The 16,453-nt window shown below is 33.8% G+C and overlaps 1 protein-coding gene across 5 annotated transcripts in view; it reads left to right on the forward strand.

The window, feature by feature from the left end:
* The window catches only part of LOC106063606 (serine/threonine-protein kinase 36-like), a 39,878-nt gene extending 25,950 nt beyond the window's left edge, over nt 1-13,928 (forward strand). For all 5 annotated transcript variants that reach the window (XM_056005257.1, XM_056005259.1, XM_056005260.1 and 2 more), the window contains 11 exons: nt 1,199-1,429; nt 2,318-2,421; nt 3,591-3,704; nt 4,882-5,041; nt 6,033-6,174; nt 7,416-7,539; nt 8,338-8,398; nt 9,310-9,439; nt 10,595-10,667; nt 10,877-10,973; nt 11,685-13,928. In XM_056005257.1, the coding sequence (XP_055861232.1) occupies nt 1,199-1,429; nt 2,318-2,421; nt 3,591-3,704; nt 4,882-5,041; nt 6,033-6,174; nt 7,416-7,539; nt 8,338-8,398; nt 9,310-9,439; nt 10,595-10,667; nt 10,877-10,973; nt 11,685-11,888 (1,440 nt within the window). In that variant the 3' untranslated portion in view covers nt 11,889-13,928. The remainder of the gene's footprint in view (nt 1-1,198; nt 1,430-2,317; nt 2,422-3,590; nt 3,705-4,881; nt 5,042-6,032; nt 6,175-7,415; nt 7,540-8,337; nt 8,399-9,309; nt 9,440-10,594; nt 10,668-10,876; nt 10,974-11,684) is intronic.
* Nucleotides 13,929-16,453: the final 2,525 nt, after the last annotated feature.

A 16,453-nucleotide genomic window follows, 5' to 3' on the forward strand; every position in this document is an offset into this window, starting at 1 on the left:
AATTAAGTGCTGAATCTTGCTATAAATTTTCAATCTTTTATTATAGTTTTTAGAAACATTCGTAACATCTTAAATATTGCACAGATAAAATAGAATTAATTAAGTGCTGAATCTTGCTATAAATTTTCAATGTTTTATTATAGTTTTTAGAAACATTCGTAACATCTTAAATATTGCGCAGATAAAATAGAATTAATTAAGTGCTGAATCTTGCTATAAATTTTGCAATGTTTTATTATAGTTTTTAGAAACATTCGTAACATCTTAAATATTGCGCAGATAAAATAGAATTAATTAAGTGCTGAATCTTGCTATAAATTTTCAATGTTTTATTATAGTTTTTAGAAACATTGGTAACATCTTAAATATTGCGCAGATAAAATAGAATTAATTAAGTGCTGAATCTTGCTATAAATTTTCAATGTTTTCAATGTTTTATTATAGTTTTTAGAAACATTCAAATCTCTTTCATATTTTTGAAATCTGTGGACGCACTTTTTTTTTTTTGTTCCATAAAAATTAAAGACTTATTTTTAATTTGAACAGAGACAGTTGTCTCTTAATAAATAAATGTTTATTGATGTTCAAAGCTTAAAATGTTCAGTTCATAAAATAGGTCTGATGTCATCTACACTATCTTTTACAATCCAGTAAAATAATTTGCACACTCAGCTCAGACATTAGTGAGATCTAGATCAAAATGGAAATGTTTTTTAATGGTTTAGAATTACAAGAAGTTAAAAATAGTTTCAAGGGAGCCAATGCTGTAGTGCAACATGGAGGCTAATTTGTTGTATTATCAAAAAGTTTTCTAAAATGTTCAAGTAACAAACATTCAGTTATTTTTTTTAGCCTGTAGATTTTCCCATTTTTGTTTTTAATTTGTCTGTGTTTTTATTGAATCATTCAGTATTGTTTTATTGACATGACTTGATTGTATTTTTTTATTTAGTTGCCGTTAGTGGTATTCAATGATAGGCCCTATTTGTTTAAATTTCTATTTCCTTATCAAATTAGTATCTCCACTTTACACATTTCTTATATCGTTCAGTATTGAACAAAGTAAATGATCTTAAAATCTTATCAGTTTCTCCATAATGATAAAATTATAAACTAATTTTCTCGATGTATTAGAATCTGTTATTTAAATATTTTTTTTTGTATTTAGCTTTACAATGTTCTTCTGTTGTTTCTTTAGAGTGACAGTCCAGTTGCCAGTTTGTACATAGAGTCTGGAATCTGGGATGCAATGTGGCATAGGATAGCACAGGGTGTTCAAGTCATAAATGTGGAGATGGAGTCACCAATGCTTGTTGGGAAGGGGGACAGTTCAGATGTTCCTGAAAATTTCATGCTTCCCGATTGGTCGCTCATCTCTCCGCAAGGACTTATGGCGTCACTGCAGATGGCTGTAACTGTTTTTACTAAGGTTAGTCAGTACATCCTGGATGAACTTTTTACATTTTACTATCAGTTTGACTTAAGTTATTATACTAGATTAGTAGATGGTCAGTAAGTAAAGTTAGCTTTTGAAATAAAGTTCAACCATTTCATTGTTAGGGGTGTGGTGACTGAGTTGTTAAGCACTTTGCTTCTGAGCCTGGAGTCCTGGGTTTGAATCTTGGTGAAGACTGGGATTTTGCATTTCAGGATTTTTAAGGGTGCTCCTGAGTCCACCCAACTTGAATGGGTACCTGACTTTAGTTGGGGAAAGTAAAGGCGGTTGGTCATTGTGCTGCCCTTATGACACCCTGCTTGTTAACCATTGGCCAAAGAAACAGATGATCTTAACATCATCTGCCCTATAGATCACAAGGTCTGAAAGGAGAACTTTACTTTACTTATTTCATTGTTAAATATTGCAAACTTTGCTAACAAGCAATCATCGTGTAGCCTTAGTAACTGATGAAATAGCACTGAACTATATCACCTCGAGTTTCTCTCTACCATCTACTACATTAACAAGGTGTAGTGCTTCTTCTTCTGTATTCAACAGAGCTGGTGCTATATTCATGTAGGACTTGTTAATCTTTTTTTTTTTTTTTGAGTTGCAGAGGGTTAAATTGCTTGGGTTTTAAACCTAGGTCTTGTAAGGCCATTTATTACCAGACTTTTCTTGGGGGACATGTATATAGATAGATGACCACAACCTTGCTACATTTTAACATTTGTACTTCATTTACTTAACATTTTCTGCTGGTAGATTTTTTTTTAAAATTTACTTTGAATGATTGTTTTTACACGTATTTGGAACATTTTATATTGTAAATCCTTCTAAATAATATGTTACTAAACCATTTCTCTTTTTCTTAATAAGGAAACTTATCAGTGTCTGCCCAATCTGGCCACTTCTGACAGTATATTGATGCTTACATTAGTTCATTTCTTGCATCCTGGATTTTTACAGGGAATACATCAGCAGTAAGTAGAAGCCTTCACAAAATTTATTGGTAATATCAGTGAAGTAAATATTTTCTGTAATAAGTTAAAACACAATTATTTAAACAAAAAACAAACAAAGGCTACATATATAAACTCAGAGACTATTTTATTAAAAAAGCTGGCGTAAGCCATATATTTTCTATTTTACACATAACCGTTCAAAATTATTTTAACAACCCTATCCCTTGTAATTTATATTGGTATTGTTCACAAGCTAAAAAACATTTTTAGTGCTCAAGCTGGCATTTATAAAATTGATATGATCTAATTGTAAAAACGGCCACCCGCTCCATCAGAAATACATCAAGTCGTCGCGAAGTGGGCGACTGCTGTCAATCAAGACAAGAACAGAGCGGTACAAAAAACTCATTCGTACCTTACTCCATCAGACTATATCAACGCCACTCGTTGATCAGGAAACATGAAAAAGGCCAAGATGCCTGTGTGACGCCGCTGAATGAACTCTTTATGTAGTGTCTGTTCTATTTATGTGTATGTTTCTGTTGTGTTGTCTGTATATGAGAAAAGAGTCCTTGTAATCACAACAAATTTCCATAAGGATCCATAAAAGCAGTCGTAGTGTAGCAATTATATTTGCATCTGTTATACTCTAGAAGTTCAGTCATTTTGAAAAGTTAGTGCCAAATGAATAATTAGTGTCTTATTGAGAGATGGTTTAAATGTTTTTAAACTGCCAAGAAGATATTACCTAGATTCTACTAAGTCAGAATATCCTCTCAGAGAACTATAATAAATGTTACTTTTAATAATATGTGGGTGAAGTTTAATGTGTGTGTGTTGTATGTTTCAGTTTTTAGGTTTATCTTATAAATAAAACACAGATGTTACTTCAAATAAGAAGATGATTATGTCCTATGTCTCATGCATCTAGTAATACATGTTAACCAATGACTTAAATTCTGCCAAGTCATTGTTTTTTCCTGGCTAGCTCAGGCAACCCATTCCATGCTCTAATAGCACTAGGGAAAAAGGAGCATTTGTACAAATTTGTCCTAGCATATGGGACGAGGAATGTGCCTTTATCTTTATGTCTTTCTAAGTATTTCATTACATTTTGTTTTTGTATTTGAAGATTATGGTTCAGTGTTTTATGTCTAATGTGTGTTTGTGTGTGTTGTATGTTTCAGTTTTAAAGGTGATGGTCCTCAATTGGTAGAAGACATTATCCTTGCTGTCACACAGATGGGTTGTTTCCCCTTTGCAGTAGACACATCGGATGAGCTGCTAGCAGAAATACAGCAGTAAGTTAATATCTCCGTAGAAATAACAGCAGTAAGTTAATATCTCTTTAGAAATAACAGCAGTAAGTTAATATCTCTTTAGAAATAACAGCAGTAAGTTAATATCTCCGTAGAAATAACAGCAGTAAGTTAATATCTCCGTAGAAATAACAGCAGTAAGTTAATATCTCTGTAGAAATAACAGCAGTAAGTTAATATCTCTGTAGAAATAACAGCAGTAAGTTAATATCTCTGTAGAAATAACAGCAGTAAGTTAATATCTCCGTAGAAATAACAGCAGTAAGTTAATATCTCTGTAGAAATAACAGCAGTAAGTTAATATCTCCGTAGAAATAACAGCAGTAAGTTAATATCTCTGTAGAAATAACAGCAGTAAGTTAATATCTCTGTAGAAATAACAGCAGTAAGTTAATATCTCTGTAGAAATAACAGCAGTAAGTTAATATCTCTGTAGAAATAACAGCAGTAAGTTAATATCTCTGTAGAAATAACAGCATTAAGCTAATATCTATGTGTACACATTTGATCAGTGATTCAACAAAGCTGTTAGTAACATTGTCTGAGAGGGTGCAAATGTACATATGCACAAATAAGATGTTTTGTAATACATTTTTACTTAGGGTTTAATTGTAATACATTAGGTGCTGACCTAATTTAATACAAGGATAAATTAAAAACTTTCAAGATAACAACCAACATTTAACTAGTGGATACCCTGTATAACTGCTTCATCCAGGGAAGCAATTATTTGATTTATCATACAAGGCATCTCTATTACATGCTGAGTGCCCTCTGGTTCAATCTCATGTGGACATTTAATGTGCTAGAGATGGGAGACTTTTTATTCCCCTTTCAGACCTTGGGATCTATAGGGCAGATAATGTAAGGGTCATCTGTTTCTGTGACCCACAGTTAACGAGGGTGTCATATATCCAGCACAACCATCAACCACCTTTACTTTTCCCTAACTAATGTCAAGTACCCAATAGAGCTGGGTGGACTCAGATCCCGAAATTAAAAATCCTAGTCTCAACCAAGCCAAGCGCTTGACCTCGCCTCCCTACCTTTAGCCCAATAGAAATTTTAAAATTACATTGGTTCTAGATGAAAGGTTGACTTGAGATTTTTTTGATTCTAGTCAAAACTGATACATTGTAATATCTTATTCATGACACAGTTGCCTGTATACATCTAAGCTTGTACCACGGTTGCTTGGGGCATGTGTGCAATATCTATCTGGTCCACCATTGGAGACACCCATTGGACTCTTGTCTCGTCTGGTACTTGGAAATGTAATCTTTGTGGAACAACTAGCTACAGCTATAAAGACTTACAAGGTAAAACACCATGGTAATCATTTATAAAAGAAAAAACTTATTCAGACATAACATTCTCATTGAATTCTAGTAAAGACTCACAAAGTAAAATATTATCACAGTCATTATTATTATTATTATAGCTTTTATATAGCACTACTTTCATGCTTATAGCTTGCTCAGAGCGCTTTTGGTCCAATCTCATTGGTGGACCATTGGGGGGGAGGGGGTATCTAGGAGTTGGTTTTCCGTACTGCCTTTAGGCGCTCAGTAAACACAACTCTGCCCCGAGTCGGGTGTCAAACCTCGAGCACCCTTCTAGGTAGCAAAGCCAAGTTCAAGTACACTTGGCCTCTCGAACACGCTTCCCATTTATAAAAGATGAAACTTATTGAAAAATTCTTTTTTAATTGAATCCTAATGATAATTTACAAGGTAAGCACAATGGCAGTCATTTATAAATTTAAAAAAAATTATCCACCCATTTCATACTAATATAAAGGTTTTGTTTTATAAATTGATCACGTCAATTTAAAAGTTTAAGTTGGCCATTCAGTTTCATTCTCCCCGAGTCCAGCTGATCCATTAATACTACTCAACTATAGTTTCTATTCTGTCTCCCTTATTGTCTTTCCTAAAATGAGACTTGTTCTCTCCTTGATGGTTTGTTATGAGTGTTTCTTTAGCCTGCACCTCTGTAGGTTAGTGTTTGCATGTCTTGATAATCTTGTAGAGTCTAAGTTTAGTACCGGTAGTGATAGTGAAAGAAATCAGATTTTGATCTTGACACAAAACTTCTTTTTGGAAATACCAAAAAAAAATTAAAAAAGAACACAAGTTTGTTTAAGCACTGTTTTTGCTGAGGTATCTAAAATATTTTCAATCTTCAATTTATTTTAATTTTCAACTTTATCAGTCACTATTTTTCCTTTTTTTTTTATTATTTTGTTTTGTAGGCTTCAGATATTGTAATGCCAAGAGATTGCTGATTCTAGCTTTTGTAATTTTCCAGGCTGTTCCCTTCCTAAACAAATGTCTAAGTACTACAGCCTCTGTGTCAGTCATCTGTGACATCATTTCAATGTGCAGTCACTTGGTACGAGTCTCCCCAGAGCACCTTGACCTGGTCAAAAATATATTCACAGGTTCTGATGGTAAGTGAGCTCATTGACTAGCATACAGATGCTCAAATATGTGCATTGAACATTTAGACGTATTGATGCAGCCCTATCCACACACACACACACACAAATGCTTCTGTTCTTATTTCAACAAGTTTTGAATGAAATGGTTTTGAAACATGGAGAACAGCTGAAGCAACAACAAAAAAAGTACAGACCTTCATCAGCAGATGTCTGAGAAATATCTTGTTGATGTCTAAGGGCTGAGCCGAAGGCTCTTCGAGGCCTAAGTTTGAAAAAACCCTGCTTGGACGCCAAACAGTAAAAAAAACAACCTAGACAATGCCTATGTAAAGCATTGCTGTTGACCGTTGCATTTGGCACCCAACGCATGGGCTAGATATGGCCGAAGGCCGAGAATACACCGGGATCTTCTGCCATTTTCCTTCAATGTACCGAGCTAGCTGTGCGGGATCTGCCATTTATGTAACGGTCCCTTTGAGGAACAGCGCATGGATTGGTGACAGGTTTGTGGGGACTTTATTACAACCCCGCCCGTGCAATGGGTGGACTCTCGTCTACCCGTGGGGATGCCTGTGTTATTACCCATTTAACCTAGCCACTTCCTCTAATGGCCGTTTCCACGCGAGCGCCACGATGAGGCAGGGCAATGTGCTCGCGAGAAATATCTTAAAAATACACTGGTACAATAAAATAGAAAACACCAAACTGTTGGTGATGTGTGGACAGAGAAATATAGAGGTGCAGATCTTATGAATGGGGAAATGGATTGGTCAAACTCTTAGATACCAACAACAGAGCTAGACGGAGTGGAACCTCCAGGGAATAAGGCGGAGAGGAAGACCTATATGAACAGGACGACACAGTGTACTAGATGAAGCCGAGAGGACAGGAAAGAGCTGGGTGTAAAAAACTAGCATGAGACCGTAAAGAGTTGCGTGCTTTTACTGAGGCCCTATGTTCTATGAGAGGACAGGAAAGAGCTGCTAAGCCATTAAAAACTTGGCAATAGACTATTGTGAGTGGCATGTTTTTACTGAGGCCCTATGTTCTATGAGGATTGCAAAGGGTGGTTTGGGTTTATTAATATTATTTTTTTTATAAGATTCAATTAATTATTCAAGATTGTTTCTATCTACATTTGTAAAACCATAAAACAAATTGTATCTTTAAAACATCTTTTTCATTTTATTTTTTTTTTCATTTCATTTATATTGGAAAAGTTGGATTAAACTGTAATATTTATATTTCAGGTGATTATCTGCTCTTGTCTGTATTCCTCACTCACAATAAATCTGCCATCAAGTCTAGAACTTGTAGCTTGCTGGGAAACATCATGCGACATAATGATCAGATGTATTCTGTGATCAAGCACAAGTGAGTCATTAAAACACACAAAAAAATTGTTTGAAATGTGTTCCCCCCACAATTTTTTTTTTTTTTTTTTTTTTTTTTTTTTTTTTTTAGAAAGCAATTTAGACATGTAGCAATATTATTTAGTACATCATTTTCTTGGTTATCACTAATTTGGTTAGAATTGAAACTAAAAGAGTTGCAATTTTGATATATATGCAATTGGGAAAGGAGAGATGAATAGAGCATTCTCCAAATCTGCAACAGCTTAATCAATGAAATGGTGATTTCATTTTATCTTGTGACATAACCTTAAGAAATAATTATTATAAGAACCTGTTGACATAGTGTGTACTGACAAGGGATCAAATACTTCTTAATACTTCGATGCTCTGATTATCAGAATGAAAGTATTTAGATTGTAAAAATACTTTTATTTATAAAGCGCTGTTAACAAACAAAATGTACGCTCAAGGCGCTGTGATAACATTACAAACATAAACATGACAGCTAAAATGACAATCTAAAAAAGTTTTAAACAGATAGGTTCTTCTTAAAAGTGGTGTAGCATGTTGTCTGTCTGAGATCAATGGGGAGTGAGTACCAAAGATTATAAAGAAATGAAATATTTAAAAAATTTTGGGAGTGGCGGTTGGACTGTTTAGCTTTTAAGGGAGTAAACATTTCAAGTTACTTATCAACATGGTAAGTACTAGGTTAAGTTAATGATTCATCAATCATTTCTTACTATTACAAAAAGAAAAGTAAGATGTCTTGTGTTTATAGTTAATTTAATTTGAAATTTGTTGTTTTTTTTGCCAGAGACAAAATCCTGGACCATTTGTTATCTTGTCTTCGAGACTCTGATTCTAATGTTCGTAAGGTAATGTACTATTTTAGTGGTGAAATCAAAGTCTTTTCTTTTTTAACATAACACCAGCTTTTTTTTGCCCAGTTAATACACAAATGGTTTTGTAGTTAATTTACTTGTCATTACTCTCATGTCTGTGGAGTTTAATTTCTTAAGTGAATGCATTGAACTCTGGGATTCCTACCATATTTCTGTGTTTTTAGCCTCTTTCTCTAAAACCTTGTCTGTGTTTTTATTTTAATTATGTGACTCCATTTGAGGAAACAAACATGAAGTTTGCTTAAGGAATTTTAGGTATGATCATGAGACTGAGATGTTCGTGTGACTTAGATACTGAATCTTACTGACATCATTTTCATTGTTGGACTTCCTATAGCTTTAAAGAACATTTTATATTTGGATGTTGTTAGCCATGGTGGTGGTGGTAATAGTAGCTTTTGAAGTCTCAAGTTATTTGTTTGGGCTGTATGGTAAAAAAAACCACTTAGATACCTATCCAGGGGGGCTCGAGTGTTGCTGAGCACCTAAAGGCAGCACAGAAACCTTCTCCCAGATACCCACTTCTCCCACTGGTCTACACAAAAGAGATTTGACCATTGTGCACTGACCATGCTGTAAGCATGAAAGATGCACTATTTAAAAGCAATTTAAAAAAAAAAAAAAGTCCAAGCCAAATATTTTCTTAAACCAAGTTTTGAAGAAGGGAATCTGGAGGTTGAGTAGCTGAATGCTTGGTGAAAGGTTGAATGCTTGGTGAAAGGTGAAAGGTTGAGGGTTGTGGTGGCTGAGAGGTTAAAAGTTTTGGCTTACAAACAAAGGTCTGGAGTTCAGAGATATACATTTGTTTATCTTAAACTAGTAGAATCTGAAACATAATTTTATCTCAATCAAAGTATTGAATAAGATTTACTCTTGCTATCTAGTGTGCAGCCTATGCTGTTGGTAACGCCTGTTACCACAGTGGTGAATTGTATCCCAAACTCAGGCCTGCCGTACCACATTTGGTCGACCTACTTCATGATCCAATTACAAAGACCAGGGCAAATGCTGCAAGTAAGTTTTTTAGATATATATCTTTACATATATCTTTAAGGGTCACCAGCTCCTGATTTTTCCTCAGGGTTGTCTCCCAAAGCTTTCCCATGTCTGCCAGAGCCTGCGGCGCTACTGATCCCAAACTGTATCGGATATTCCGTTCCTTTGGTCTCATCAGCTGCACGGAGAGGGGGGAACTGCTGTGTGGGCGACATCATTCCAACCATAAACACTGCCCAGGCTTTCATCTCGCTTGTTCAGGATGAACCATAGTTGTTTCACGACTAAAGAGGCCCAATGATTGATGCTGATGATATCTTTAAATTTGACGGAGGATTGGTCCATTCCATTTTATTCTGCTTTCTATTAATTTCTTTCTTTCTTTCTAGTAGAGAGTAATTTTTTACTGTTCATTCTCCCTATTGGCTACTGTCATGTTTGAGCTGAACAATTAAATGTACCAGCAACTATCATGTTTAATTTGAACACTTATAAATCCTCCCCTAGCTAGCCCAAATGTTCTTAACCTCAAGACAGGTAATTTAATGATAGCTGGATAGAGTAACTGACATCCTCATGGGAAAAAAGAGTTGCTCTTTAAATTTTAAATCATGTGGCGAAAAGCTATACCTTAACCAGTGCCTTTTGATTGGCCAATTTAGTATGTTACTAAAGTTCCCCAGTTCTCCTTTCAGACCTTGCAATCTATAGGGCAGATGATGTTAATTTCATCTGTGTATTTGGCCTACGGTTAATAAGCAGGGTGTCATGTGGCCAGTACAACCTTCACTTTCTACAAATTAAGTCAAGTAGGCTACATTACCCATTAGAGTTGAAAGTACTCAAGGGGCACCCTAAAAATCCAGAGATTCAAAATCCCAGTCTTCATCGAGATTTGAACCCTAGACCCCAGGTTCGGAAGCCAAGTGCTTAATCACTCCTTCACTGAGGAGTCACTGGCACTCTAAACAGTGGTCATTTATTTTTCTATATCCTCTCTCCAGACTCACATAATAAAAGGTTCTAGTCAGACAGATGTATAAATAATGAACCGTTCGTTGGAATGCAACATGCTACCAAGCATATTTAAATTGTATATTTTAATGAACCTTTGCATGAAAAAAAAATATTTTTTTTTAATAAACTACTGCTATGTGTGCATTCTCTTTTCAGGCGCTTGTGGGAACTTGGGAATGCATTCATCTGTTTTATTCAACGATATAAAGAAATGTAAATTAGTTGCCCAGTAAGTTGGCTTTCAGAAAATTAAAATTATTTCATTAAATTAATTTTTCTGTAATGGTTAACTGTTAGTAATTTAGATAAGATTTTCATGTTGCTTTGATAGTTTGCAATTTACATTTGATATTCTTGTTGACTTGAAAGAAACTTAAATTTTAATATGTATCAGATATAAATATATATCATATATCTATTGCTTTCTATCTCCCTCAGTTTGCTGGAAGCAGCCTGTCATGATGCCCAGACTATTGTTCAGATAAATGCGATGCTTGCCTTGAGAAGTCTTTGCCAGCAGCAAGAAATTCTAAAGGTAAGTTACCTCTACACATATTTTGTTTTGGGTTAATTGACTGATTTTTACATACACATGGGCAAGCAAAAGTAGGTATATATTTACTGCATTTATTATTACAAACTGTTGCATAAATATTTCCTTTCAATTAAAGCATTAAATGTGCTTTAATTTAGCAACTACATACGGGTACTTTCTTTTTATTCTTTCAGTAATAGAACTGCAGTAAATATCTGTTTTCTCTTTTTTTAATTACTGTGTACCTACTTTTGCACCCCTGGGTAAATATATTATACTAGCCGTATTTTACCCGGGACCCGCAGGTCTTGTTTGCGTACCACTGTCGATATAGTCACTGAGAGTGTTTTGGAAACAATTAAACAAAATAATAATGCTATAAGAAAGCGAATGTGTGAATTTAAAAAATAGTATGAATGGAGTATTCAAAAAAGCAAATCGACCTAAATCCATTTTTTTAATAAAATTTGCTTGTAGGCCTACATATATTTAGATCTAGATCCTATGATAATAAATGTAGACTTACTATTATTAGAGTGAATTCAATGGCTCAAGAAGCTTATTAATTATTGTATGTTAGTATATTTAATATCCCCCAATTAAAGCCTCATGTAACCTGTTCAATCATAGTGTGCGTGCGTGGTGTCCCGCATGGTTGTGCGGAGAAGAAATATATATATATATAATAATTATTTCTTTTTACATTCCTAGGATCTTCTATCACTAAATGGTGTTGACAAACTCACACCATTGTTATCGACCTACACTCCCAGAGACGTTGTGACACCAAGACCTATAACTCCAGGGTCAAGACCTGGGAGTGTATTGTCACCTCGACCAACTACAGCAGCTGCCAGTGGTGTGTCAGTGTGTGCTGGAAAGCTCTTAAGACTACTGCAGAAGGGAACAGCCTAAAAAAAAAAAAAAAAACTACAACACGTCAAGATTGTCATGTTGGTTCCATGTTTCTACAAGGAAGTTCCGTCCCCATTATAACTTAACAGCTCACTGGTTAAAATATTGGCCTTCTAAATCACAAATGAAACTGCCATTCATCTTTAAATTATGTAACGTAAAATGTCTGATTATATTCAGATTTGTAGTTTAGATTTGAATTATAAATCATGCTGTCATATTATTTATCTTGCCTTTCTGCTACAAATGCATAGAGTTCAGATGTTAAATATCAGAATGCTAACATACAATCTCATTGAAACTGTGCTAAGTTATGTTAAATATCAAAATGCATTTGTTAATGTATGGCACTTTACTTGATAAGCAACTGGGCTAGTTATTATTACCAGTCTAGGAGTATTAGGCCATTCATGTTAGTTACTATATCAGAGTAGACTACTTGGGTATTAGTTACTGCCATGTAAGCTGCAACTTCATTAAAGTCATCAATTTCTGAATGCAACCATCTCTTTCTATACCCTGACATATCCTTGGTTGTTTCTCTGAATTAGTTATCAAACAATTTATAAAAGGAATAATCTACAAATAGTGGTTCTAAATCAATGAAACTTGTAATAGGTATTCACTATTGACTACCATGTAGTTACTCATTACACTGCCAACAGATGGTTGAACTTTTTATAAACATAACCACAAGATACTGGTGTATGTTATTAATCATAGGTAGTGATAAAGACTTGTCCCAACAGGTTTCAATGTACTAGTAGAATTAACATATAGAGGGTTTGGTTGTTTGTTTTGTTAATGTGCATTCAACATTCCACTTATTTAAGACTATATGTATATTTGTAAGATAACTTGCTTCATGTTATACAATTTGTACTTGTATTATTTGATCTTGCTCCTGGCTGCTTGTCCATGTCTATACTGATGCATTAAAGTTTATGTACTACATATTTACACAGTGCCTTTAGTATTTGACTATTTTCTAGCTATTACAATCAAGCTGTATTAACTCTTTCAGTGCAAATTATTTTGATTGAAAAAATTGAGTTTTCCAGCTGAACACAAATTTTCAAGGGGGTAGAGTTACTAAATAACCTAACATATTTGATTTTATTTTAAAGGAAAATGAATGTGCTACAAAAGCTACAAAAGTAAAGTAAATTAAATAAATTATTAAAACGAAATTTTTTTTTATTTATTTTAAACCGAGTACGGAAAAAGAAAATATTTTTAATATCCATTAAGAAATCAATATACTGAAAGATGTAACTTTTTAATTAAACATTTAATCCATTAATATTTTAAAAATCACAATACTTAACATTTAATCACTTTAAATTTCATGAAAGATGAACGAATGCACTAAGAAATTGTATTATTTACATTTTTTGGGTCCCGGGAATTTAACTAAAAAAGAGGAACCATTAAGATGTCTATTTTTTTTTTTAACATGAATTACTCGCTGAGAGTAACGCCACACTGAAAGAGTTAATCCATTTAAGAAAACTGTGTCACAGTTTATAGCAGCATTTTTTTTGGGGTTAAGTTTCCTATTAGTTTGATTAAGCTGTCACACATTCCAAACTCTCACTAGGGGCTGTTGTTATGTCACACTTGTCCAAATGATCAAGAAACACAAATAAGTAGAAGATGATGACATAACAAAATATTTACTTCCATCAAACATTAGGAAAAATTCGTAACATTTTTTTTTTTGTTATTAGCATGTATATAAGAAAAAAAAAGTATTCAATACACTAGATAATCAGTGCACGAGTCAAGTAGCCACAGTAGATCATCTTCTCAAGCCAGTAGGGTCAACTCAATGTGTTTCTCCACATGCAGCAACAACAAATTTCTAAAAGGTTTTGTTGACAGAACAAAGAAATCAAAAGCCATGCATATATGAAAGTAGCCAGCGAGCAAGAAGCACTACGACCTATTAAAAGGACAAGTACTTCAAGCTAAAATATTTTGTTTTCTGTTCTTGGTTGAATCTGCAAAAAGCGGCCTTTTTTCATCATAACTTTTTTTTTTTTTAAATATAACCAAATATTATTTTAAGAAAATGTTACAGAGCTCTTAGCATACAACTCGGCTGACTAGAATGATCTACTTTTCAATGCTACTTAAAACAAAACATGACACAAACAATAATATTAAACCCACACATTCCCCCCAAATACTAAATGGCGTCTCGTCCCTGTCAAAATTTTTAAATTTTTGTTCTGGAAATAATTGCATGTTGTTTTGAATTATAGTAATATAAATAGCATTGAGCATACATTAGACAGTAAGACAGTTGAAATGAAAACATCTGGACATCACCAAATCATACAAAAATGTATTTTTGTACATAGTACACCTGTCATTCAATCGACAGATTGATGATATATTAAGAATTGGACAGTTTAAAAAAAAAAAAATTATAATAAATTAAGCAAACTTAAAAAAGATACTAAGATAGTCTATAAACTCTTCTATCAGCATGGAAAGAAAAAAAAAAGCCATTAAAATATTTTTACAAGATAAAATGGCATTTGCGAGGGTTTCAAACTGATTAGCTTTAAAGTGTTTCAACAATACTTCATCTACTAAATAATTTGTGAAATCTATTTCATTTCTGTTGTCAAACATGTATCAACAAAGTTGTTCAAATCTCATGTGACAGCAAATCTTAAACACAAGTCAGTGACATCAACAGTTACTACCCTCACAGTTTAAAAAAAAAAAATGTCCTTCAATTTTATTAGAAAAAAAAATCACTGATTTGCAGCACACTTGACCCTCACAGAAAATCTTCCTAAGCAACACATTCCAGGGCTTTTAGCACATCTGCAAGAAAACACAAAAACACAAAATATTAGGAAAGAGTTTGGTGGACAATACTGTAAATAAAAAATGTCATATAAACACAACTACATTCCTCTCTTAAAGAACCCAAAGGCTTGCTTTATAAAACAGAACATCATATAATGAATAGTATTTTAACTTCCACTGAACCAATCTATTATGAACTCCACTCATCATTTCCTCTTCTTTCACTTGAATAATTGAACCCTCAGACTAAACTAACTACACTGATGAAACAGAATGTCTATTTAAAAAAAAAACTGTCCTTACGACAATGTATTTGAGAGAGGTTTAAAGTTTTAAATTATTTTGAGTATTTACCCACTTAAAGCTAATCATAGTGATAAGCTCTTTTTACCCTTCCAATGTCAAGATCCCATTGACATCCTTAAAGCAATAAAATACAGTAAGTGAAACAAGAAGAAAGTGATATGAACAAATGCAGTGGCACTATAAATGAACCTAAAGAAGGACGTAAGAAAATGAAATGAGATTTTAAAAAAATAGACAGGAGGACACCATTTTTAAGGATAATCTGTTGCCAACTACATCATAAAAATTACTTTGTGCTACAGGCTAAAGATCGTAGAAATTTGACTCAAAAATGCACAAACACTATTATAATTTTTTGGTTTATTTAAACACTATGCTTTTCAAATACTGCTATGTACCTGGGATACACATAAAACTTGCTGTTTGTGGATTTATTCAATGCATGAAACTATCAAATATTGAATTTGATGACAGCAATCTTGAGACTTTTATCATGATATGACTCAAAACTCTTACAAGTTGCTTGAATTGTGTGCAATTGCAAGTTTGTCCTAATGGCGACCTCTGCTGCTTCTAAATTACCACACAAACACACATACATATGCCATAACAAACACACACACATCATTTTTTCTTTTTTTGGGGGGAGAATTTGGGTAGATTTTATTACCAAATATAGCAACACCAAACTACACAAGGAATTTACTATTAATTATGTATGCATAAAGCAGGAAATCCTTTGTTCAGCTAATTGATTTTTATCGTCATAACAATTACAACTTTCAACCTGCTAATAGAGAATTCTAAAAACAAGATTAAATGCTATAAGCCTATCAATTATTGAGTGACTACTTACCATTATCCTAACAAAGGCTTTTCCCTCCAACCTTTTCTAAAGCTGCTTTACTGTCCACTTCGCCGTAGGAATCTCCTTCTAAGATGTTTTTACTTACAGACAGAGCTGCCTTCAGAGCGTTGAACGTAGAGGCACACACCATTTTTTGTCTGATGGGGGCATTGTCAGGGTGCCTAAAAATAAGATCAGATCATTTGTAAGCACTATAGAAATGAAAGATAAGTTTGAACAGGATACAAGTCAAATGTTAAAATAACCTTTTCAAATGTTTTTTAATTAAGGTCTCACTCCAAAGAGCTTAAGCCAATGTAAAATTTCATGAGTGCAGATCTTGTTACTTCACAGTGTACACAATATACCCCCTTCCACCCATTGTTTCACTCTCTATCTAATGCATTACTGGGCTAACCTAAAAAAAATTTTTATGGTTATAGTAATTTGACAAGGTAGGTGGGGCTTAGATGAAGTCACACACACACACACAAAAGAGACATTTACACCCACTGATGAATCTTTTAAGATAGTTTACACCATTCAAAATGTCACATCCAGCAGACTAGCTGCCGGCAGTAATCTT

The sequence above is a fragment of the Biomphalaria glabrata genome, chromosome 12 (genome assembly GCF_947242115.1).
Source record: "Biomphalaria glabrata chromosome 12, xgBioGlab47.1, whole genome shotgun sequence".
NCBI classification, from domain to species: Eukaryota; Metazoa; Mollusca; class Gastropoda; family Planorbidae; genus Biomphalaria; species Biomphalaria glabrata.